At 42.4% G+C, this 25,850-nt stretch overlaps 1 protein-coding gene across 7 annotated transcripts in view; it reads right to left on the bottom strand.

Moving 5' to 3' along the window:
* Positions 1–25,850, bottom strand: part of LOC124012357 (serine/threonine-protein kinase DCLK2-like) — a 109,500-nt gene that overhangs the window by 12,224 nt on the left and 71,426 nt on the right. For all 7 annotated transcript variants that reach the window (XR_006834714.1, XM_046325885.1, XM_046325881.1 and 4 more), the window contains exons 8-13: positions 21,170–21,275; positions 20,500–20,557; positions 18,873–18,992; positions 8,407–8,553; positions 7,585–7,718; positions 7,269–7,346 (exon numbers count right to left, since the gene is read on the bottom strand). Coding sequence is in view for 6 of the 7 variants with exons in the window: in XM_046325885.1 (XP_046181841.1) it covers positions 7,269–7,346; positions 7,585–7,718; positions 8,407–8,553; positions 18,873–18,992; positions 20,500–20,557; positions 21,170–21,275 (643 nt within the window). In the remaining variant the exon portion in view is untranslated. The remainder of the gene's footprint in view (positions 1–7,268; positions 7,347–7,584; positions 7,719–8,406; positions 8,554–18,872; positions 18,993–20,499; positions 20,558–21,169; positions 21,276–25,850) is intronic.

Here is a 25,850-nt window from a genome sequence, read left to right as displayed (position 1 = left end):
CATAACATTGTGTAGTGTACTGTAGGTGTCTGGAGGTTAAATAACATTGTGTAGTGTACTGTAGGTTACATAACATTGTGTAGTGTACTGTAGGTGTCTGGAGGTTAAATAACATTGTGTAGTGTACTGTAGGTTACATAACATTGTGTAGTGTACTGTAGGTTACATAACATTGTGTAGTGTTCTGTAGGTGTCTGGAGGTTAAATAACATTGTGTAGTGTACTGTAGGTGTCTGGAGGTTACATAACATTGTGTAGTGTACTGGAGGTTACATAACATTGTGTAGTGTACTGTAGGTTACATAACATTGTGTAGTGTTCTGTAGGTGTCTGGAGGTTAAATAACATTGTGTAGTGTACTGTAGGTGTCTGGAGGTTACATAACATTGTGTAGTGTACTGTAGGTGTCTGGAGGTTACATAACATTGTGTAGTGTACTGTAGGTGTCTGGAGGTTAAATAACATTGTGTAGTGTACTGTAGGTGTCTGGAGGTTACATAACATTGTGTAGTGTACTGTAGGTGTCTGGAGGTTACATACCATTGTGTAGTGTACTGTAGGTGTCTGGAGGTTACATAACATTGTGTAGTGTACTGTAGGTGTCTGGAGGTTACATAACATTGTGTAGTGTACTGTAGGTGTCTGGAGGTTACATAACATTGTGTAGTGTACTGTAGGTGTCTGGAGGTTACATAACATTGTGTAGTGTACTGTAGGTTACATAACATTGTGTAGTGTACTGTAGGTTACATAACATTGTGTAGTGTACTGTAGGTGTCTGGAGGTTACATAACATTGTGTAGTGTACTGTAGGTGTCTGGAGGTTAAATAACATTGTGTAGTGTACTGTAGGTGTCTGGAGGTTACATAACATTGTGTAGTGTACTGTAGGTGTCTGGAGGTTACATAACATTGTGTAGTGTACTGTAGGTGTCTGGAGGTTACATAACATTGTGTAGTGTACTGTAGGTGTCTGGAGGTTACATAACATTGTGTAGTGTACTGTAGGTGTCTGGAGGTTACATAACATTGTGTAGTGTTCTGTAGGTGTCTGGAGGTTACATAACATTGTGTAGTGTACTGTAGGTTACATAACATTGTGTAGTGTACTGTAGGTGTCTGGAGGTTACATAACATTGTGTAGTGTACTGTAGGTGTCTGGAGGTTACATAACATTGTGTAGTGTACTGTAGGTGTCTGGAGGTTACATAACATTGTGTAGTGTACTGTAGGTTACATAACATTGTGTAGTGTTCTGTAGGTGTCTGGAGGTTAAATAACATTGTGTAGTGTACTGTAGGTGTCTGGAGGTTACATAACATTGTGTAGTGTACTGTAGGTGTCTGGAGGTTACATAACATTGTGTAGTGTACTGTAGGTTACATAACATTGTGTAGTGTACTGTAGGTTACATAACATTGTGTAGTGTTCTGTAGGTGTCTGGAGGTTAAATAACATTGTGTAGTGTACTGTAGGTGTCTGGAGGTTACATAACATTGTGTAGTGTACTGTAGGTGTCTGGAGGTTACATAACATTGTGTAGTGTACTGTAGGTGTCTGGAGGTTACATAACATTGTGTAGTGTTCTGTAGGTGTCTGGAGGTTAAATAACATTGTGTAGTGTACTGTAGGTTACATAACATTGTGTAGTGTACTGTAGGTGTCTGGAGGTTAAATAACATTGTGTAGTGTACTGTAGGTTACATAACATTGTGTAGTGTACTGTAGGTGTCTGGAGGTTAAATAACATTGTGTAGTGTACTGTAGGTTACATAACATTGTGTAGTGTACTGTAGGTTACATAACATTGTGTAGTGTTCTGTAGGTGTCTGGAGGTTAAATAACATTGTGTAGTGTACTGTAGGTGTCTGGAGGTTACATAACATTGTGTAGTGTACTGTAGGTTACATAACATTGTGTAGTGTTCTGTAGGTGTCTGGAGGTTAAATAACATTGTGTAGTGTACTGTAGGTGTCTGGAGGTTACATAACATTGTGTAGTGTACTGTAGGTGTCTGGAGGTTACATAACATTGTGTAGTGTACTGTAGGTGTCTGGAGGTTAAATAACATTGTGTAGTGTACTGTAGGTGTCTGGAGGTTACATAACATTGTGTAGTGTACTGTAGGTGTCTGGAGGTTACATAACATTGTGTAGTGTACTGTAGGTGTCTGGAGGTTACATAACATTGTGTAGTGTACTGTAGGTGTCTGGAGGTTACATAACATTGTGTAGTGTACTGTAGGTGTCTGGAGGTTACATAACATTGTGTAGTGTACTGTAGGTGTCTGGAGGTTACATAACATTGTGTAGTGTACTGTAGGTTACATAACATTGTGTAGTGTACTGTAGGTTACATAACATTGTGTAGTGTACTGTAGGTGTCTGGAGGTTACATAACATTGTGTAGTGTACTGTAGGTGTCTGGAGGTTAAATAACATTGTGTAGTGTACTGTAGGTGTCTGGAGGTTACATAACATTGTGTAGTGTACTGTTGGTGTCTGGAGGTTACATAACATTGTGTAGTGTACTGTAGGTGTCTGGAGGTTACATAACATTGTGTAGTGTACTGTAGGTGTCTGGAGGTTACATAACATTGTGTAGTGTACTGTAGGTGTCTGGAGGTTACATAACATTGTGTAGTGTTCTGTAGGTGTCTGGAGGTTACATAACATTGTGTAGTGTACTGTAGGTTACATAACATTGTGTAGTGTACTGTAGGTGTCTGGAGGTTACATAACATTGTGTAGTGTACTGTAGGTGTCTGGAGGTTACATAACATTGTGTAGTGTACTGTAGGTGTCTGGAGGTTACATAACATTGTGTAGTGTACTGTAGGTTACATAACATTGTGTAGTGTACTGTAGGTGTCTGGAGGTTACATAACATTGTGTAGTGTACTGTAGGTGTCTGGAGGTTACATAACATTGTGTAGTGTACTGTAGGTTACATAACATTGTGTAGTGTTCTGTAGGTGTCTGGAGGTTAAATAACATTGTGTAGTGTACTGTAGGTGTCTGGAGGTTACATAACATTGTGTAGTGTACTGTAGGTGTCTGGAGGTTACATAACATTGTGTAGTGTACTGTAGGTTACATAACATTGTGTAGTGTACTGTAGGTTACATAACATTGTGTAGTGTTCTGTAGGTGTCTGGAGGTTAAATAACATTGTGTAGTGTACTGTAGGTGTCTGGAGGTTACATAACATTGTGTAGTGTACTGTAGGTGTCTGGAGGTTACATAACATTGTGTAGTGTACTGTAGGTGTCTGGAGGTTACATAACATTGTGTAGTGTTCTGTAGGTGTCTGGAGGTTAAATAACATTGTGTAGTGTACTGTAGGTTACATAACATTGTGTAGTGTACTGTAGGTGTCTGGAGGTTAAATAACATTGTGTGTAGTGTACTGTAGGTTACATAACATTGTGTAGTGTACTGTAGGTGTCTGGAGGTTAAATAACATTGTGTAGTGTACTGTAGGTTACATAACATTGTGTAGTGTACTGTAGGTTACATAACATTGTGTAGTGTTCTGTAGGTGTCTGGAGGTTAAATAACATTGTGTAGTGTACTGTAGGTGTCTGGAGGTTACATAACATTGTGTAGTGTACTGTAGGTTACATAACATTGTGTAGTGTTCTGTAGGTGTCTGGAGGTTAAATAACATTGTGTAGTGTACTGTAGGTGTCTGGAGGTTACATAACATTGTGTAGTGTACTGTAGGTGTCTGGAGGTTACATAACATTGTGTAGTGTACTGTAGGTGTCTGGAGGTTAAATAACATTGTGTAGTGTACTGTAGGTGTCTGGAGGTTACATAACATTGTGTAGTGTACTGTAGGTGTCTGGAGGTTACATAACATTGTGTAGTGTACTGTAGGTTACATAACATTGTGTAGTGTACTGTAGGTTACATAACATTGTGTAGTGTACTGTAGGTGTCTGGAGGTTACATAACATTGTGTAGTGTACTGTAGGTGTCTGGAGGTTACATAACATTGTGTAGTGTACTGTAGGTGTCTGGAGGTTACATAACATGGTGTAGTGTACTGTAGGTTACATAACATTGTGTAGTGTACTGTAGGTGTCTGGAGGTTACATAACATTGTGTAGTGTACTGTAGGTTACATAACATTGTGTAGTGTACTGTAGGTGTCTGGAGGTTAAATAACATTGTGTAGTGTACTGTAGGTTACATAACATTGTGTAGTGTACTGTAGGTTACATAACATTGTGTAGTGTACTGTAGGTGTCTGGAGGTTACATAACATTGTGTAGTGTACTGTAGGTGTCAGGAGGTTAAATAACATTGTGTAGTGTACTGTAGGTGTCTGGAGGTTACATAACATTGTGTAGTGTACTGTAGGTTACATAACATTGTGTAGTGTACTGTAGGTTACATAACATTGTGTAGTGTACTGTAGGTGTCTGTAGGTTACATAACATTGTGTAGTGTACTGTAGGTGTCTGGAGGTTACATAACATTGTACAGTGTACTGTAGGTTAAATAACATTGTGTAGTGTACTGTAGGTTACATAACATTGTGTAGTGTACTGTAGGTGTCTGGAGGTTACATAACATTGTGTAGTGTACTGTAGGTTAAATAACATTGTGTAGTGTACTGTAGGTGTCAGGAGGTTAAATAACATTGTGTAGTGTACTGTAGGTTAAATAACACTGTGTAGTGTACTGTAGGTGTCTGGAGGTTACATAACATTGTGTAGTGTACTGTAGGTTACATAACATTGTGTAGTGTACTGTAGGTTACATAACATTGTGTAGTGTACTGTAGGTGTCTGTAGGTTACATAACATTGTGTAGTGTACTGTAGGTGTCTGTAGGTTACATAACATTGTACAGTGTACTGTAGGTTAAATAACATTGTGTAGTGTACTGTAGGTTAAATAACATTGTGTAGTGTACTGTAGGTTAAATAACATTGTGTAGTGTACTGTAGGTTAAATAACATTGTGTAGTGTACTGTAGGTGTCTGGAGGTTACATAACATTGTGTAGTGTACTGTAGGTGTCTGGAGGTTACATAACATTGTGCAGTGTACTGTATGTGTCTGGAGGTTACATGACATTGTGTAGTGTACTGTAGGTGTCTGGAGGTTAAATAACATTGTGTAGTGTACTGTAGGTGTCTGGAGGTTAAATAACATTGTGTAGTGTACTGTATGTGTCTGGAGGTTACATAACATTGTGTAGTGTACTGTAGGTGTCTGGAGGTTACATAACATTGTGTAGTGTACTGTAGGTTACATAACATTGTGCAGTGTACTGTAGGTGTCTGGAGGTTACATAACATTGTGTAGTGTACTGTATGTGTCTGGAGGTTACATAACATTGTGTAGTGTACTGTAGGTGTCTGGAGGTTACATAACATTGTGTAGTGTACTGTAGGTGTCTGGAGGTTACATAACATTGTGTAGTGTACTGTATGTGTCTGGAGGTTACATAACATTGTGTAGTGTACTGTAGGTGTCTGGAGGTTACATAACATTGTGTAGTGTACTGTAGGTTACATAACATTGTGTAGTGTACTGTAGGTGTCTGGAGGTTACATAACATTGTGTAGTGTACTGTATGTGTCTGGAGGTTACATAACATTGTGTAGTGTACTGTAGGTTACATAACATTGTGTAGTGTACTGTAGGTTACATAACATTGTGTAGTGTACTGTAGGTTACATAACATTGTGTAGTGTACTGTAGGTTACATAACATTGTGTAGTGTTCTGTAGGTGTCTGGAGGTTACTTAACATTGTGCAGTGTACTGGAGATTACATAACATTGTGTAGTGTTCTGTAGGTGTCTGGAGGTTACATAACATTGTGTAGTGTACTGTAGGTGTCTGGAGGTTACATAACATTGTGCAGTGTACTGGAGATTACATAACATTGTGTAGTGTACTGTAGGTGTCTGGAGGTTACATAACATTGTGTAGTGTACTGTAGGTTAAATAACATTGTGTAGTGTACTGTAGGTGTCTGGAGGTTACATAACATTGTGTAGTGTACTGTAGGTTAAATAACATTGTGTAGTGTACTGTAGGTGTCTGGAGGTTACATAACATTGTGTAGTGTACTGTAGGTTAAATAACATTGTGTAGTGTACTGTAGGTGTCTGGAGGTTACTTAACATTGTGTAGTGTACTGTAGGTTACATAACATTGTGCAGTGTACTGTAGGTGTCTGGAGGTTACTTAACATTGTGTAGTGTACTGTAGGTGTCTGGAGGTTACATAACATTGTGTAGTGTACTGTAGGTTAAATAACATTGTGTAGTGTACTGTAGGTGTCTGGAGGTTACTTAACATTGTGTAGTGTACTGTAGGTTACATAACATTGTGCAGTGTACTGTAGGTGTCTGGAGGTTACATAACATTGTGTAGTGTACTGTATGTGTCTGGAGGTTACATAACATTGTGTAGTGTACTGTAGGTGTCTGGAGGTTACATAACATTGTGTAGTGTACTGTAGGTGTCTGGAGGTTACATAACATTGTGTAGTGTACTGTATGTGTCTGGAGGTTACATAACATTGTGTAGTGTACTGTAGGTGTCTGGAGGTTACATAACATTGTGTAGTGTACTGTAGGTTACATAACATTGTGTAGTGTACTGTAGGTGTCTGGAGGTTACATAACATTGTGTAGTGTACTGTATGTGTCTGGAGGTTACATAACATTGTGTAGTGTACTGTAGGTTACATAACATTGTGTAGTGTACTGTAGGTTACATAACATTGTGTAGTGTACTGTAGGTTACATAACATTGTGTAGTGTACTGTAGGTTACATAACATTGTGTAGTGTTCTGTAGGTGTCTGGAGGTTACTTAACATTGTGCAGTGTACTGGAGATTACATAACATTGTGTAGTGTTCTGTAGGTGTCTGGAGGTTACATAACATTGTGTAGTGTACTGTAGGTGTCTGGAGGTTACATAACATTGTGCAGTGTACTGGAGATTACATAACATTGTGTAGTGTACTGTAGGTGTCTGGAGGTTACATAACATTGTGTAGTGTACTGTAGGTTAAATAACATTGTGTAGTGTACTGTAGGTGTCTGGAGGTTACATAACATTGTGTAGTGTACTGTAGGTTAAATAACATTGTGTAGTGTACTGTAGGTGTCTGGAGGTTACATAACATTGTGTAGTGTACTGTAGGTTAAATAACATTGTGTAGTGTACTGTAGGTGTCTGGAGGTTACTTAACATTGTGTAGTGTACTGTAGGTTACATAACATTGTGCAGTGTACCTGCGGAAGGGAGGAAAGCCACAGAGCAGGATGTAAGTGATGACCCCAGTTGCCCAGATATCCACCTTCAGACCATAACTGGGGAGAGAGACAGAGAAGAGATGGAGAAAGAGCAGAGAGAAAGAGCAGAGGGGGAGAGAGAGAAGAGAGAAAGCAGAGCAAGAAAGAGAGAGCAGAGAGGGAAAGAGAGCGAGCAGAGAGAGAGAAATATGAAGGAAGTGTTGTTTAACATCCGTGTGCGTTTCCCCTTCAGCGGCGCTAGAATGTCTGATACTATGGAGACAGGTACAGGTCCCCTGAGTTAGCAGTAACTCACCCAGCCTCAGCGATGATCTCAGGGGCCACGTAGGTGGGGGTTCCACACACGGTGTGCAGGGGCCCCTCAACCACAGTGGCCAGACCAAAGTCCCCCAGCTTCAGAGACTTAGTGCCGTCAAGGTACTCACACACCTAAAGGGGCAGACACACAAAACATAGTTACCAACTCATGTCACCTCAATTCAAAAGGCATTGTGCATTTCATATGCAAATCTCATATGCAAGTACTTTAGCATGCCATATGAAAATCTCAAATCTCATATCCATAGTACACATTGTTTCTGGCGATTTTGAGCCTGTAATCGAACCCACAAATGCTGATGCTAAAGATACCCAACTAGTCTAAAGGCCAGTTTTATTGCTTCTTTAATCAGAACTACAGTTTTCAGCTGTGCTAACATAATTGCAAAAGGGTTTTCTAATGATCAATTAGCCTTTTAAAATGATAAACTTGGATTAGCGAACACAGGAGTGATGGTTGCTGATAATGGGCCCATGTAGATATTCCATAAAAAATCTGCCGTTTCCAGCTACAATAGTCATTTACAACATTAACCATGTCTACACTGTATTTCTGATCAATTTGATGTTATTTAATGGACAAAAAAATAGATTTTCTTTCAAAAACAAGGACATTTCTAAGTGACCCCAAACTTTTGAAAGGTTGTGTATGTCTCAGCCACTCTGGTGGAATTGTGTCACAACAATTCTGACATATTGTTGTCAGGTAACTACTGTATGTCAATTCAACAACATATGATCTTACAGTGTACAGTGTAGCTGGCTACCTCAGTCTTCAGTGTGGTCCCTCACTACTCACCAGCAGGTTCTCAGGCTTGATGTCTCTGTGTACTATGTTCATGCTGTGGAGGTACTTCAGGGCTCCAGCCAGGTTAAACACCATGACACTGGCATCTCTCTCTGTGTACTTAGTGGAGGACGTGATGGCATCAAACAGGTCGCCACCCTGCAGGAAATGGACGCATTAGACACATTCATGTTGAATAGATACTGTAGAGGTCAGTAGTGGTTGACTAGATACTGTAGTGGTCAGGAAATGGACGCATTAGACACATTCATGTTGAATTAAGAACTTACCTAAATGATAAGGTACCTAAAATATTAATGTTGCATGCACTGATGAAGTGCAGAATACTGCTGTAGTGGTCAGTAGTGGTTGACTAGATACTGTAGAGGTCAGTAGTGGTTGACTAGATACTGTAGTGGTCAGTAGTGGTTGACTTGATACTGTAGTGGTCAGTACTGGTTGACTAGATACTGTAGAGGTCAGTAGTGGTTGACTAGATACTGTAGAGGTCAGTACTGGTTGACTAGATACTGTAGTGGTCAGTAGTGGTTGACTAGATACTGTAGTGGTCAGTACTGGTTGACTTGATACTGTAGAGGTCAGTAGTGGTTGACTAGATACTGTAGTGGTCAGTACTGGTTGACTTGATACTGTAGAGGTCAGTAGTGGTTGACTAGATACTGTAGTGGTCAGTAGTGGTTGACTAGATACTGTAGTGGTCAGTACTGGTTGACTTGATACTGTAGACGTCAGTACTGGTTGACTTGATACTGTAGAGGTCAGTAGTGGTTGACTAGATACTGTAGAGGTCAGTACTGGTTGACTTGATACTGTAGAGGTCAGTAGTGGTTGACTAGATACTGTAGTGGTCAGTAGTGGTTGACTAGATACTGTAGTGGTCAGTACTGGTTGACTTGATAATGTAGACGTCAGTACTGGTTGACTTGATACTGTAGAGGTCAGTAGTGGTTGACTAGATACTGTAGAGGTCAGTACTGGTTGACTTGATACTGTAGAGGTCAGTAGTGGTTGACTAGATACTGTAGAGGTCAGTAGTGGTTGACTAGATACTGTAGAGGTCAGTAGTGGTTGACTAGATACTGTAGAGGTCAGTAGTGGTTGACTAGATACTGTAGAGGTCAGTAGTGGTTGACTAGATACTGTAGAGGTCAGTAGTGGTTGACTAGATACTGTAGTGGTCAGTAGTGGTTGACTAGATACTGTAGAGGTCAGTAGTGGTTGACTAGATACTGTAGAGGTCAGTAGTGGTTGACTAGATACTGTAGAGGTCAGTAGTGGTTGACTAGATACTGTAGAGGTCAGTAGTGGTTGACTAGATACTGTAGAGGTCAGTAGTGGTTGACTAGATACTGTAGAGGTCAGTAGTGGTTGACTAGATACTGTAGAGGTCAGTAGTGGTTGACTAGATACTGTAGTGGTCAGTAGTGGTTGACTAGATACTGTAGAGGTCAGTAGTGGTTGACTAGATACTGTAGTGGTCAGTACTGGTTGACTTGATACTGTAGAGGTCAGTAGTGGTTGACTAGATACTGTAGAGGTCAGTACTGGTTGACTTGATACTGTAGAGGTCAGTAGTGGTTGACTAGATACTGTAGAGGTCAGTAGTGGTTGACTAGATACTGTAGAGGTCAGTAGTGGTTGACTAGATACTGTAGAGGTCAGTAGTGGTTGACTAGATACTGTAGAGGTCAGTAGTGGTTGACTAGATACTGTAGAGGTCAGTAGTGGTTGACTAGATACTGTAGTGGTCAGTAGTGGTTGACTAGATACTGTAGAGGTCAGTAGTGGTTGACTAGATACTGTAGAGGTCAGTAGTGGTTGACTAGATACTGCAGTGGTCAGTAGTGGTTGACTAGATACTGTAGAGTTCGGTAGTGGTTGACTAGATACTGTAGAGGTCGGCAGTGGTTGACTAGATACTGTAGTGGTCAGTAGTGGTTGACTAGATACTGTAGTGGTCAGTAGTGGTTGACTAGATACTGTAGTTAGAGTTGACTAGATACTGTAGTGGTTGACTAGATACTGTAGTGGTTGACTAGATACTGTAGTGGTTGACTAGATACTGTAGTGGTTGACTAGATACTGTGGAGGTCAGTAGTGGTTGACTAGATACTGTAGAGGTCAGTAGTGGTTGACTAGATACTGTAGTGGTTGACTAGATACTGTGGAGGTCAGTAGTGGTTGACTAGATACTGTAGAGGTCAGTAGTGGTTGACTAGATACTGTAGTGGTTGACTAGATACTGTGGAGGTCAGTAGTGGTTGACTAGATACTGTAGAGGTCAGTAGTGGTTGACTAGATACTGTAGTGGTTGACTAGATACTGTAGAGGTCAGTAGTGGTTGACTAGATACTGTAGTGGTTGACTAGATACTGTAGAGTGGTTGACTAGATACTGTAGTGGTTGACTAGATACTGTAGAGGTCAGTAGTGGTTGACTAGATACTGTAGAGGTCAGTAGTGGTTGACTAGATACTGTAGAGGTCAGTAGTGGTTGACTAGATACTGTAGTGGTCAGTAGTGGTTGACTAGATACTGTAGAGGTCAGTAGTGGTTGACTAGATACTGTAGAGGTCAGTAGTGGTTGACTAGATACTGCAGTGGTCAGTAGTGGTTGACTAGATACTGTAGAGTTCGGTAGTGGTTGACTAGATACTGTAGAGGTCGGCAGTGGTTGACTAGATACTGTAGTGGTCAGTAGTGGTTGACTAGATACTGTAGTGGTCAGTAGTGGTTGACTAGATACTGTAGAGGTCAGTAGTGGTTGACTAGATACTGTAGTGGTTGACTAGATACTGTAGTGGTTGACTAGATACTGTAGTGGTTGACTAGATACTGTGGAGGTCAGTAGTGGTTGACTAGATACTGTAGAGGTCAGTAGTGGTTGACTAGATACTGTAGAGGTCAGTAGTGGTTGACTAGATACTGTAGAGTTGACTAGATACTGTGGAGGTCAGTAGTGGTTGACTAGATACTGTAGAGGTCAGTAGTGGTTGACTAGATACTGTAGTGGTTGACTAGATACTGTGGAGGTCAGTAGTGGTTGACTAGATACTGTAGAGGTCAGTAGTGGTTGACTAGATACTGTAGTGGTTGACTAGATACTGTGGAGGTCAGTAGTGGTTGACTAGATACTGTAAAGGTCTGTAGTGGTTGACTAGATACTGTAGTGGTTGACTAGATACTGTGGAGGTCAGTAGTGGTTGACTAGATACTGTAGTGGTTGACTAGATACTGTAGTGGTTGACTAGATACTGTAGAGGTCAGTAGTGGTTGACTAGATACTGTAGTGGTTGACTAGATACTGTAGAGGTCAGTAGTGGTTGACTAGATACTGTAGTGGTCAGTAGTGGTTGACTAGATACTGTAGTGGTTGACTAGATACTGTAGAGGTCAGTAGTGTTTGACTAGATACTGTAGAGGTCAGTAGTGGTTGACTAGATACTGTAGAGGTCAGTAGTGGTTGACTAGATACTGTAGAGGTCAGTAGTGGTTGACTAGATACTGTAGAGGTCAGTAGTGGTTGACTAGATACTGTAGAGGTCAGTAGTGGTTGACTAGATACTGTAGAGGTCAGTAGTGGTTGACTAGATACTGTAGTGGTTGACTAGATACTGTAGTGGTTGACTAGATACTGTAGAGGTCAGTAGTGGTTGACTAGATACTGTAGAGGTCAGTAGTGGTTGACTAGATACTGTAGAGGTCAGTAGTGGTTGACTAGATACTGTAGAGGTCAGTAGTGGTTGACTAGATACTGCAGTGGTCAGTAGTGGTTGACTAGATACTGTAGAGGTTCTAGATAGTAGTGGTTGACTAGATACTGTAGAGGTCAGTAGTGGTTGACTAGATACTGTAGTGGTTGACTAGATACTGTAGAGGTCAGTAGTGGTTGACTAGATACTGTAGTGGTCAGTAGTGGTTGACTAGATACTGTAGTGGTCAGTAGTGGTTGACTAGATACTGTAGTGGTCAGTAGTGGTTGACTAGATACTGTAGAGGTCAGTAGTGGTTGACTAGATACTGTAGAGGTCAGTAGTGGTTGACTAGATACTGCAGTGGTCAGTAGTGGTTGACTAGATACTGTGGAGGTCAGTAGTGGTTGACTAGATACTGTAGAGGTCAGTAGTGGTTGACTAGATACTGCAGTGGTCAGTAGTGGTTGACTAGATACTGTAGAGGTCAGTAGTGGTTGACTAGATACTGTAGAGGTCAGTGGTGGTTGACTAGATACTGTGGAGGTCAGTAGTGGTTGACTAGATACTACTGCAGTGGTCAGTAGTGGTTGACTAGATACTGTAGTGGTCAGTAGTGGTTGACTAGATACTGTAGTGGTCAGTAGTGGTTGACTAGATACTGTAGAGGTCAGTAGTGGTTGACTAGATACTGTAGTGGTCAGTAGTGGTTGACTAGATACTGTAGAGGTCAGTAGTGGTTGACTAGATACTGTGGAGGTCAGTAGTGGTTGACTAGATACTGTAGTGGTCAGTAGTGGTTGACTAGATACTGTAGAGGTCAGTAGTGGTTGACTAGATACTGTAGAGGTCAGTGGTGGTTGACTAGATACTGTGGAGGTCAGTAGTGGTTGACTAGATAATGTAGTGGTTGACTAGATACTGCAGTGGTCAGTAGTGGTTGACTAGATACTGTGGAGGTCAGTAGTGGTTGACTAGATACTGTAGTGGTCAGTAGTGGTTGACTAGATACTGTAGAGGTCAGTAGTGGTTGACTAGATACTGTAGTGGTCAGTAGTGGTTGACTAGATACTGTAGAGGTCAGTAGTGGTTGACTAGATACTGTGGAGGTCAGTAGTGGTTGACTAGATACTGTAGAGGTCAGTAGTGGTTGACTAGATACTGTAGTGGTCAGTAGTGGTTGACTAGATACTGTAGAGGTCAGTAGTGGTTGACTAGATACTGTAGTGGTCAGTAGTGGTTGACTAGATACTGTAGAGGTCAGTAGTGGTTGACTAGATACTGCAGTGGTCAGTAGTGGTTGACTAGATACTGTAGACGTCAGTAGTGGTTGACTAGATACTGTGGAGGTCAGTAGTGGTTGACTAGATACTGTAGTGGTTGACTAGATACTGTGGAGATCAGTAGTGGTTGACTAGATACTGTAGTGGTTGACTAGATACTGTAGAGGTCAGTAGTGGTTGACTAGATACTGTAGTGGTTGACTAGATACTGTAGAGGTCAGTAGTGGTTAACTAGATAATGTAGTGGTTGACTAGATACTGTAGAGGTCAGTAGTGGTGAACTAGATAATGTAGTGGTTGACTAGATACTGTGGAGGTCAGTAGTGGTTGACTAGATACTGTAGTGGTTGACTAGATACTGTGGAGGTCAGTAGTGGTTGACTAGATACTGTAGTGGTTGACTAGATACTGTAGAGGTCAGTAGTGGTTAACTAGATACTGTAGTGGTTGACTAGATACTGTAGAGGTCAGTAGTGGTTAACTAGATAATGTAGTGGTTGACTAGATACTGTAGACGTCAGTAGTGGTTGACTAGATACTGTAGAGGTCAGTAGTGGTTGACTAGATACTGCAGTGGTCAGTAGTGGTTGACTAGATACTGTGGACGTCAGTAGTGGTTGACTAGATACTGTAGAGGTCAGTAGTGGTTGACTAGATACTGTAGAGGTCAGTAGTGGTTGACTAGATACTGTGGAGGTCAGTAGTGGTTGACTAGATACTGTGGACGTCAGTAGTGGTTGACTAGATACTGTAGAGGTCAGTAGTGGTTGACTAGATACTGCAGTGGTCAGTAGTGGTTGACTAGATACTGTGGAGGTCAGTAGTGGTTGACTAGATACTGTAGACGTCAGTAGTGGTTGACTAGATACTGTAGTGGTTGACTAGATACTGTAGAGGTCAGTAGTGGTTGACTAGATACTGTAGTGGTTGACTAGATACTGTAGAGGTCAGTAGTGGTTGACTAGATACTGTAGTGGTTGACTAGATACTGTAGAGGTCAGTAGTGGTTGACTAGATACTGCAGTGGTCAGTAGTGGTTGACTAGATACTGTAGAGGTCAGTAGTGGTTAACTAGATACTGTAGTGGTTGACTAGATACTGTAGAGGTCAGTAGTGGTTGACTAGATACTGCAGTGGTCAGTAGTGGTTGACTAGATACTGTAGAGGTCAGTAGTGGTTAACTAGATACTGTAGTGGTTGACTAGATACTGTAGAGGTCAGTAGTGGTTGACTAGATACTGTAGACGTCAGTAGTGGTTGACTAGATACTGTAGAGGTCAGTAGTGGTTGACTAGATACTGTAGACGTCAGTAGTGGTTGACTAGATACTGTGGAGGTCAGTAGTGGTTGACTAGATACTGTAGTGGTTGACTAGATACTGTAGAGGTCAGTAGTGGTTGACTAGATACTGTAGAGGTCAGTAGTGGTTGACTAGATACTGCAGTGGTCAGTAGTGGTTGACTAGATACTGTAGACGTCAGTAGTGGTTGACTAGATACTGTAGACGTCAGTAGTGGTTGACTAGATACTGTGGAGGTCAGTAGTGGTTGACTAGATACTGTGGAGGTCAGTAGTGGTTGACTAGATACTGTAATGGTTGACTAGATACTGTGGAGGTCAGTAGTGGTTGACTAGATACTGTAGAGATCAGTAGTGGTTGACTAGATACTGTAGTGGTTGACTAGATACTGTGGAGGTCAGTAGTGGTTGACTAGATACTGTAGAGGTCAGTAGTGGTTGACTAGATACTGTGGAGGTCAGTAGTGGTTGACTAGATACTGTAGAGGTCAGTAGTGGTTGACTAGATACTGTAGTGGTTGACTAGATACTGTGGAGGTCAGTAGTGGTTGACTAGATACTGTAGAGGTCAGTAGTGGTTGACTAGATACTGTAGTGGTTGACTAGATACTGTAGTGGTTGACTAGATACTGTGGAGGTCAGTAGTGGTTGACTAGATACTGTGGAGGTCAGTAGTGGTTGACTAGATACTGTGGAGGTCAGTAGTGGTTGACTAGATACTGTGGAGGTCAGTAGTGGTTGACTAGATACTGTAGTGGTTGACTAGATACTGTGGAGGTCAGTAGTGGTTGACTAGATACTGTAGAGGTCAGTAGTGGTTGACTAGATACTGTAGAGGTCAGTAGTGGTTGACTAGATACTGTAGAGGTCAGTAGTGGTTGACTAGATACTGTAGAGGTCAGTAGTGGTTGACTAGATACTGTAGAGGTCAGTAGTGGTTGACTAGATACTGTGGAGGTCAGTAGTGGTTGACTAGATACTGTAGTGGTTGACTAGATACTGTAGACGTCAGTAGTGGTTGACTAGATACTGTGGAGGTCAGTAGTGGTTGACTAGATACTGTGGAGGTCAGTAGTGGTTGACTAGATACTGTAGACGTCAGTAGTGGTTGACTAGATACTGTAGTGGTTGACTAGATACTGTGGAGGTCAGTAGTGGTTGACTAGATACTGTAGAGGTCAGTAGTGGTTGACTAGATACTGTAGACGTCAGTAGTGGTTGACTAGATACTGTAGAGGTCAGTAGTGGTTGACTAGATACTGTAGAGGTCAGTAGTGGTTGACTAGATACTGTAGACGTCAGTAGTGGTTGACTAGATACTGTGGAGGTCAGTAGTGGTTGACTAGATACTGTGGAGGTCAGTAGTGGTTGACTAGATACTGTGGAGGTCAGTAGTGGTTAACTAGATACTGTGGAGGTCAGTAGTGGTTGACTAGATATTGTAGACGTCAGTAGTGGTTGACTAGATACTGTAGACGTCAGTAGTGGTTGACTAGATACTGTGGCGGTCAGTAGTGGTTGACTAGATACTGTGGAGGTCAGTAGTGGTTGACTAGATACTGTAGTGGTTGACTAGATACTGTAGACGTCAGTAGTGGTTGACTAGATACTGTGGAGGTCAGTAGTGGTTGACTAGATACTGTAGACGTCAGTAGTGGTTGACTAGATACTGTGGAGGTCAGTAGTGGTTGACTAGATACTGTGGAGGTCAGTAGTGGTTGACTAGATACTGTAGACGTCAGTAGTGGTTGACTAGATACTGTAGTGGTTGACTAGATACTGTAGAGGTCAGTAGTGGTTGACTAGATACTGTAGACGTCAGTAGTGGTTGACTAGATACTGTAGACGTCAGTAGTGGTTGACTAGATACTGTAGAGGTCAGTAGTGGTTGACTAGATACTGTAGAGGTCAGTAGTGGTTGACTAGATACTGTAGACGTCAGTAGTGGTTGACTAGATACTGTGGAGGTCAGTAGTGGTTGACTAGATACTGTAGACGTCAGTAGTGGTTGACTAGATACTGTAGACGTCAGTAGTGGTTGACTAGATACTGTAGAGGTCAGTAGTGGTTGACTAGATACTACAGTGGTCAGTAGTGGTTGACTAGATACTGTGGAGGTCAGTAGTGGTTGACTAGATACTGTGGAGGTCAGTAGTGGTTGACTAGATACTGTGGAGGTCAGTAGTGGTTGACTAGATACTGTAGACGTCAGTAGTGGTTGACTAGATACTGTAGTGGTTGACTAGATACTGTGGAGGTCAGTAGTGGTTGACTAGATACTGTGGAGGTCAGTAGCGGTTGACTAGATACTGTAGACGTCAGTAGTGGTTGACTAGATACTGTAGACGTCAGTAGTGGTTGACTAGATACTGTGGATATCCTTCCTGTTTGGCCCTGTCCGGGGGTGTCCTCGGATGGGGCCACAGTGTCTCCTGACCCCTCCTGTCTCAGCCTCCAGTATTTATGCTGCAGTAGTTTATGTGTCGGGGGGCTAGGGTCAGTTTGTTTATCTGGAGTACTTCTCCTGTCCTATTCGGTGTCCTGTGTAAATCTAAGTGTGCGTTCTCTAATTCTCTCCTTCTCTCTTTCTTTCTCTCTCTCGGAGGACCTGAGCCCTAGAACCATGCCCCAGGACTACCTGACATGATGACTCCTTGCTGTCCCCAGTCCACCTGGCCATGCTGCTGCTCCAGTTTCAACTGGCCTGGGCCCTAGGACCATGTCCCAGGACTACCTGACATGAGGACTCCTTGCTGTCCCCAGTCCACCTGGCCATGCTCCTGCTCCAGTTTCAACTGTTCTGCCTTACTATTATTCAACCATGCTGGTCATTTATGAACATTTGAACATCTTGGCCACGTTCTGTTATAATCTCCACCTGGCACAGCCAGAAGAGGACTGGCCACCCCACATATGCTCTCTCTAATTCTCTCTTTCTTTCTCTCTCTCGGAGGACCTGAGCCCTAGGACCGTGCCCCAGGACTACCTGACATGATGGCTCCTTGCTGTCCCCAGTCCATCTGACTGTGCTGCTGCTCCAGTTTCAACTGTTCTGCCTTATTATTATTTGACCATGCTGGTCATTTATGAACATTTGAACATCTTGGTCATGTTCTGTTATAATCTCTACCCGGCACAGCCAGAAGAGGACTGGCCACCCCACATAGCCCGGTTCCTCTCTAGGTTTCTTCCTAGGTTTTGGCCTTTCTAGGGAGTTTTTCCTAGCCACCGTGCTTTTACACCTGCATTGTTTGCTGTTTGGGGTTTTAGGCTGGGTTTCTGTACAGCACTTTGAGATATCAGCTGATGTACGAAGGGCTATATAAATAAATTTGATTTGATTTGATTTGGAGGTCAGTAGTGGTTGACTAGATACTGTGGAGGTCAGTAGTGGTTGACTAGATACTGTGGAGGTCAGTAGTGGTTGACTAGATACTGTAGTGGTTGACTAGATACTGTAGACGTCAGTAGTGGTTGACTAGATACTGTGGAGGTCAGTAGTGGTTGACTAGATACTGTGGAGGTCAGTAGTGGTTGACTAGATACTGTAGACGTCAGTAGTGGTTGACTAGATACTGTAGTGGTTGACTAGATACTGTGGAGGTCAGTAGTGGTTGACTAGATACTGTAGAGGTCAGTAGTGGTTGACTAGATACTGTAGACGTCAGTAGTGGTTGACTAGATACTGTAGAGGTCAGTAGTGGTTGACTAGATACTGTAGAGGTCAGTAGTGGTTGACTAGATACTGTAGACGTCAGTAGTGGTTGACTAGATACTGTGGAGGTCAGTAGTGGTTGACTAGATACTGTAGAGGTCAGTAGTGGTTGACTAGATACTGTGGAGGTCAGTAGTGGTTGACTAGATACTGTGGAGGTCAGTAGTGGTTGACTAGATACTGTGGAGGTCAGTAGTGGTTGACTAGATACTGTGGAGGTCAGTAGTGTTTGACTAGATACTGTGGAGGTCAGTAGTGTTTGACTAGATACTGTAGTGGTTGACTAGATACTGTAGAGGTCAGTAGTGGTTGACTAGATACTGTAGAGGTCAGTAGTGGTTGACTAGATACTGTAGAGGTCAGTAGTGGTTGACTAGATACTGTAGAGGTCAGTAGTGGTTGACTAGATACTGTAGAGGTCAGTAGTGGTTAAATAGATACTGTAGAGGTCTGTAGTGGTTGAACATACCTTGACCAGCTCCATGACCAGGTAGAGTTCAGTGGGTGTGTCCACTTCGTCTATCAGCTGGATAATGTTGGGGTGTTTGACTCTCCTCAGCACTGCCACCTCATTCTCTATCAGGTGCTCCTGCACACACACATACATGTGCGAACACACGTGAACACACACAGAGAGTGGACAGTGGTTAGGTATTCAACCCTGCATTATTAACCCCCAGGCAGACAGACATGTAGTAGTTCATTGGTTTGGTCTTTGATCCTGTTAATATGGAATCAGATTAGAGATTTATCATGTTTTATTCATGTTTTCTCTAATGTCAGCTGCTCTGACAGATACATGATAAACATCACTTTGAGCTGAGAGGCTAAACCTTCATTAGATAGTTAAGAGACCAGAGCAATCAATAGTCATTTATTTAGAGTGTCCTCTTGTCTGAGAGAACAGTCTCTGTTGATACATGGTACTGGGACTGTCAGCAACACTGTCTGTGAGAACAGTCTCTGTTGATACATGGTACTGGGACTGTCAGCAACACTGTCTGAGAGAACAGTCTCTCTGTTGATACATGGTACTGGGACTGTCAGCAACACTGTCTGAGAGAACAGTCTCTGTTGATACATGGAACTGGGACTGTCATCAACACTGTCTGAGAGAACAGTCTCTGTTGATACATGGTACTGGGACTGTCAGCAACACTGTCTGAGAGAACAGTCTCTCTGTTGATACATGGTACTGGGACTGTCAGCAACACTGTCTGAGAGAACAGTCTCTGTTGATACATGGTACTGGGACTGTCAGCAACACTGTCTGAGAGAACAGTCTCTGTTGATACATGGTACTGGGACTGTCAGCAACACTGTCTGAGAGAACAGTCTCTGTTGATACATGGTACTGGGACTGTCAGCAACACTGTCTGAGAGAACAGTCTCTGTTGATACATGGTACTGGGACTGTCAGCAACACTGTCTGAGAGAACAGTCTCTGTTGATACATGGTACTGGGACTGTCAGCAACACTGTCTGAGAGAACAGTCTCTGTTGATACATGGTACTGGGACTGTCAGCAACACTGTCTGAGAGAACAGTCTCTGTTGATACATGGTACTGGGACTGTCAGCAACACTGTCTGAGAGAACAGTCTCTGTTGATACATGGTACTGGGACTGTCAGCAACACTGTCTGAGAGAACAGTCTCTGTTGATACATGGTACTGGGACTGTCAGCAACACTGTCTGAGAGAACAGTCTCTGTTGATACATGGTACTGGGACTGTCAGCAACACTGTCTGAGAGAACAGTCTCTGTTGATACATGGTACTGGGACTGTCAGCAACACTGTCTGAGAGAACAGTCTCTGTTGATACATGGTACTGGGACTGTCAGCAACACTTACATTCATTCACCATGTTACAACCTGGGTCGCTGAGCTCAGCTGCTATTGGGTGACACAGTCAAATAAATACAGTGGCAACAACATAGTCTCTCTCTCTCTCTCTCTCTCTCTCTCTCTCTCTCTCTCTCTCTCTCTCTCTCTCTCTCTCTCTCTCTCTCTCTCTCTCTCTCTCTCTCTCTCTCTCTCTCTCTCTCTCTCTCTCTCTCTCTCTCTCTCTCTCTCTCTCTCTCTCTCTCTCTCACCTTTCCACTGCACTTGGCCTTGTCAATGATCTTCAGTGCATACTCCTTCCCAGTGGACCTATAAAGACATACAGCAACACTAGTCCTTCAAATCATGGTATATTGTATTTACTGGAAATCCTTCAAACTAACCCAAATCATGTGCAATCATCTGCCAAACCATTACATTTTTAACAAGTTTGAAAGGCACTTTTTTGTGTGTTTCATCACAAACTAAGATTCTAATTTCTATCCAACAGTAGACTGAACAGTGTTGCATCCCCATACACAGTCATAGGCTGACGCATCAGACAGTGCGTGACGGTGTATTGGAGCGTAAAGCCCTTCTGATTAGAGGAAGGAGTCTGCTCTCTGTATATTACAGACAAACTGCTGAGTCAGAAGGGAAACGGTAATGAAGTGGATTTCATGGGCTGAACCCCAGACACACGCACATACACAAACAGTAAATGCTTACTTAAATTCTATAAATAAATGCCTGCTGTCATTAAGCCTTAGAAGCAGTTATGACATGTGCCGTGGCGCTTATTAAATCACATTGAAAGCTACCGATCAACGTGGTCATTTAGAAATAGGGCTTTTTAAGTCCAACAGCCTAGTGAACATTCATTACAAATATGAAAATCCATCAATGAGATGTAAAGAAATGTAATATTCTGAATGTACATACCGTTCTACACAGTCTTTCACCACGGCAAAGTTTCCGTCTCCTATGACCTTGCCGACCTTGTACTTATCCAGGACGGTTGTGATCGAGCTACAGCTGTTGCCGTTAACTGATGAGGAGAGACGCGTTACAACGGGGCACATCAGAATGCTCTTTCAGTTACTTCCTGTGGCCCCCATATATACAGACTGAACAAAACATTAAGAACACCATCCTAATATTTGAGTTGCACCCCCACCTTTGGCCCTCAGAACAGCCTCAATTAGTCGGGGCATGGACTCTACAAGGTGTCGAAAGAGTTCAACGGGAATGCTGGCCGATGTTGACTCCAATGCTTCCCACAGTTGTGTCAAGTTGGTTGGATGTCTTTTGGGTGTTGGACCATTCTGATACAGACAGGAAACTGTTGAGCGTCAACCCAGCAGCGTTGCAGTTCTTGAAACAAACTGGTGCACCTGGCACCTACTATCATACCCCGTTCAAAGGCACTTAAATCTTTTGTCTTGATCCTACACCCTCTGAATGGCGCACATACACAATCCATGTCTCAATTGTCTCAAGGCTTAAAAATCCTTCTTTAACCTGCCTCCTCCCCTTCATCTACACTGATTGAAGTGGATTTAACAAGTGACATCAATAAGGGATCGTACATTCACCTGGATTCACCTGGTCAGTCTGTCATGGAAAGAGCAGGTGTTCATAATGTTTTAGACACTCAGTGTAGAATGACGTACAATACCTACAAGTACTTACTCTGGTAAAACTTGCATTGCAGTGAAATGAATATGATCTCGTTTTGAAATGAATACGATCTCGTTTTAATCGCGTTTTAATCTAATCAAAGTATAAAGTCATTAATTGCAGGGGACGCCATGTGCGACTGACGTGTTTTCCGTTTGCTCCCGTGGTATTCTTAAAGTTTATGTGAATTCTGCAGCAGAACCGTATTTATTTTCAAATATTAATTTGGTGATCCCTTTCCGTAAAAAACAAGACTACTTTGCTTCCGAATGTCAGCATGTCGACCAAACATAAGGCCAAAAGCATGACTTTGAGAAAACCCGGCCTACAAGACCCGTTCTCATCACCGCCCTCTCCTGAGTCTGAGGGCCCGGGGACGCACATTTTAACCGGGGGCGCGGCTTGGCCTGGCGGCGCTGAAATGAACATTCTCGAGGCCATCAAACTACTACGCTCTGAGATAGTTGAAATGAAAACACAGGTGGTTGCTACGATTGAGGCCAGAATACAGGAGGTTTCTGATACTTTAAAAGCAGATTTAGCCATCCTGCGGAACGAGACTGTGCCAGCAATCACAATACTCAAAACAACAACTGCGTCACACACTACAACGATTGTGGCACTGGAGGCCTCCGCTACTAATGTCTCCGATTTAACTACATCCCTGGAGGCTGAAGTTAAACGCCTAGCTGCGGATTTGAAAAAGGTGAAGGAGAGCTGCGTGAGTCTAGAGGGATTCTCTCGCCGCAATAATCTGAGACTTGTATCGGTCCCAGAGTCCGCTGAAATGCATCGCGCCACGGATTTCGTTTTGGGGCTGCTGAAGGATGTTCTTGCCTTAGATGAAAAGCCCCTGATTGATCGAGCCCACCGGTCGCTGCGCCCAAAGCCCCGGGATGGGGAGAGGCCCCGTGACATAATTCTTCGAGTGCACTTTTTTCATGAGAAGATGGAGATCCTCCGAATAGCCCGCAATACCACTCTGAGCTTTCAAGGACAGAGCTTTTCCATCTACCAGTACTACTCCCCCACTGTTTCCAGGCAGCGCTCAGCTTTCGGACAGGCCAAACGAGTACTTCGGGACCATCCAAGTGTGAAGTATGGACTGCGATTCCCGGCCCGTTTATGGATATTTCACGAGGGTAAAGAATACACATTTGAATCTCCGGATGAGGCTATGGCTCACATTCAACACATCAAGAAGTCTTGAATATGCTCACAGTTCAGCAATAGTTGCTTGCGTACTGTGGATAGTAAGTAACCCACTTGTGGTACAATTATGCTTAGACATAACAGGCTAGTCTTGTATAGTTGGTGAAACTATTCAGGCTTATTTGAGGTGATCTAATGTTTTGATCGTCTAGTGTGCGTGCCTTATCTCGCTCACCTATTTAGTTTGTTTACACATCGTGTCGGTGACTCAAAATATTTTTGGTTATTCGTTTACTGCATCCGTTTGCATTGACCCAGTTAACAGTAAATGTCTCCCGAGGCTACATGGTTTTTGGGGCCTCACTTAAATTTTTAAAGTTTTGAGCGTCATTTATGCCCAGCAAACGTTCAACGTTGCGCACACATAGTTTTTTGGTATTGGTTGTAAGCTGTCTCAGCTTCAACTAGACTACTATTATAATTACTATTATTTTTGATTGTCTTACTACGATTTCCCTACTTCAAATTAGATTTTTGGCTGAGAGCCTTTATACATTTTATTTATTTTCCCTCTCAATGCCTGTTATAAGACTGGGAATACAATTATATACATCTACAAGTGGTGCTTTTGTCATTCCGTTTGTACAAGGGATTCACCTTTTTTTAATTTGAAAAAATACATACAAATCTTTCTTTTTGCTGCTTGATCCACTAACAAAACACGACTTTAAAGAGCGGGACTGTGGGTTTAGGTTTAAGACCGCACTCTCACAGACATACTGTGCGAAGAGAACATGTTCTATTTAGGCTTGTACCTAGTTTGGGGAGGTATTGTCTGGGATGGGGTGAGGGGATGGGGGGGGGGGGGGGCAGGTAGAATTGTTCAGTTCTAATCTTGTCATTCTGTCTTTTTAGTTTTTTTATCTGTTTTTTTCTGTACTTTTTCCAAACATTTACCCCGTACATTATTACTCTGAGACAAGTTATTCTGGGGGTTTTGGGCGTTCATTGCTTTTCCATTATATGCTCTAATGACAGGGTTGAATAACGGGAATGCCCAGAGGGGTCGAAATAATACGATCAAGTACATTTCTTGGAATACCAAAGGGGTTAACAACCCGGTGAAGCGTAAGAGGGTGTTGACACACTTAAAGGGTTTGAATGCAAATATTGCATTTCTACAAGAGACTCACTTGAGGACTGGTGAGCATTTTAGGATGCGTAAGGACTGTGTTGGTCAAGTGTTCCACTCGAACTTTCATAGTAAATCAAGAGGTGCTGCTATTCTGGTTGATAAAGCTACTCCCTTTGTAGCTTCTGAGGTTATTGCTGATCCTAAGGGACGATACGTCATAGTAACCGGTGAACTGTTTTCTACCCCTCTTGTTTTGGCTAGTGTTTATGCTCCAAATTGGGATGACACAAGTTTCATTTCTTCCTTTCTGTCTACTATTCCCAATTTAGATTCTCATTTGTTGATTTTAGGGGGGATTTCAACTGTAAAATGTCCCCAGTTCTTGACAAGTCCTCACAAACAAATACAGGCCCATCTAAATGTGCCCTACTTATTCAATCCTTTCTTCAGAAATATGCTATGTTTGAGGCCTGGCGTTTCCTACATCCTACAGATAGACAATATTTATTTTATTCTCATGTTCATCAAACATACTCCCGGATTGATTACTTATTTTTGGACAAAAAACTTCTGCCTAACCTTCAGCAGTGTACTTACGAGAGTATTGTTATCTCTGACCATTCACCATTAGTGCTTGAACTAGAGTTTCCCCAGCGACCTCCTATGTGTTATCAATGGCGTCTCAACCCCATTTTACTCTCAGATAAGGAGTTTGTCAATTTCATCTCTTCTGAAATCACCTTATTCCTAGAAACTAATTCAACACCAGGTATGTCCTGCTCTACCATATGGGAGTTTCTCAAAGCATACCTACGTGGCCAAATTATTTCTTATACAGCCAACCAAAACATAGTTCGCTCCCAGCGACTTCAGGACCTGAGCGAGTCCATAGCCACACTGGATGAGAAGTATGCTACGGATCCTTCCTCTGATCTGCATAAAGAACGCCAACTACTCCAATCTGAATTTGATGAGCTTTCTACCAGGCAAGCTGAACAGTTACTCTTGCGAGCTCGATACAAAGTCTATGAACAAGGCGACAAGGCCAGTAAACTCCTTGCGCATCAGATCCGTAAATCTGAGGCCTCACGTTTAATCCCACAAATAAGGACCCCGTCTGGTGCCACCACAGTTATACATAAAGAGATCAATGTTCAATTTAAACTATTTTACTCTGCGCTATACACCTCTGAATCCCCTCAAGACCCCTTGCTGATTGACTCATTCTTTAATGGCTTGAATATGCCTTCAATTGATACAGACTCCCATGACTATCTAGAAGAAGAATTTACGCTTGAGGAGATTGCAACAGCAGTGTCCGCAATGAAAAGTGGTAAATCACCGGGTCCGGATGGTTTTCCAACCGAATTTTACAGGACGTTTTCTGGTCTGCTTTGCCCATTCTTGTCTCGACTATTTGCAGAGTGCCTCAATACTTCAAAGCTACCGCCTAGTCTTTATCAGGCTTCAATTTCATTACTACTAAAGAAAAACAAAGACCCCCTGGAATGTGGAGCCTATCGCCCAATCTCGCTTTTAAACTGTGATTACAAAATCCTAGCTAAGCTTTTAGCCATCCGTATGGAAGGCTTGCTGCACCAAGTAATACACTCTGACCAGACTGGCTTTGTGAGAAATAGGCATTTATTTTTCAAT

Source organism: Oncorhynchus gorbuscha, linkage group LG24, assembly GCF_021184085.1.
Source record: "Oncorhynchus gorbuscha isolate QuinsamMale2020 ecotype Even-year linkage group LG24, OgorEven_v1.0, whole genome shotgun sequence".
In the NCBI taxonomy this organism is placed as follows: Eukaryota; Metazoa; Chordata; class Actinopteri; order Salmoniformes; family Salmonidae; genus Oncorhynchus; species Oncorhynchus gorbuscha.
The sequence above is the reverse complement of the archived record's forward strand: the minus strand, read 5'-3'. Positions and strand labels throughout refer to the sequence as shown.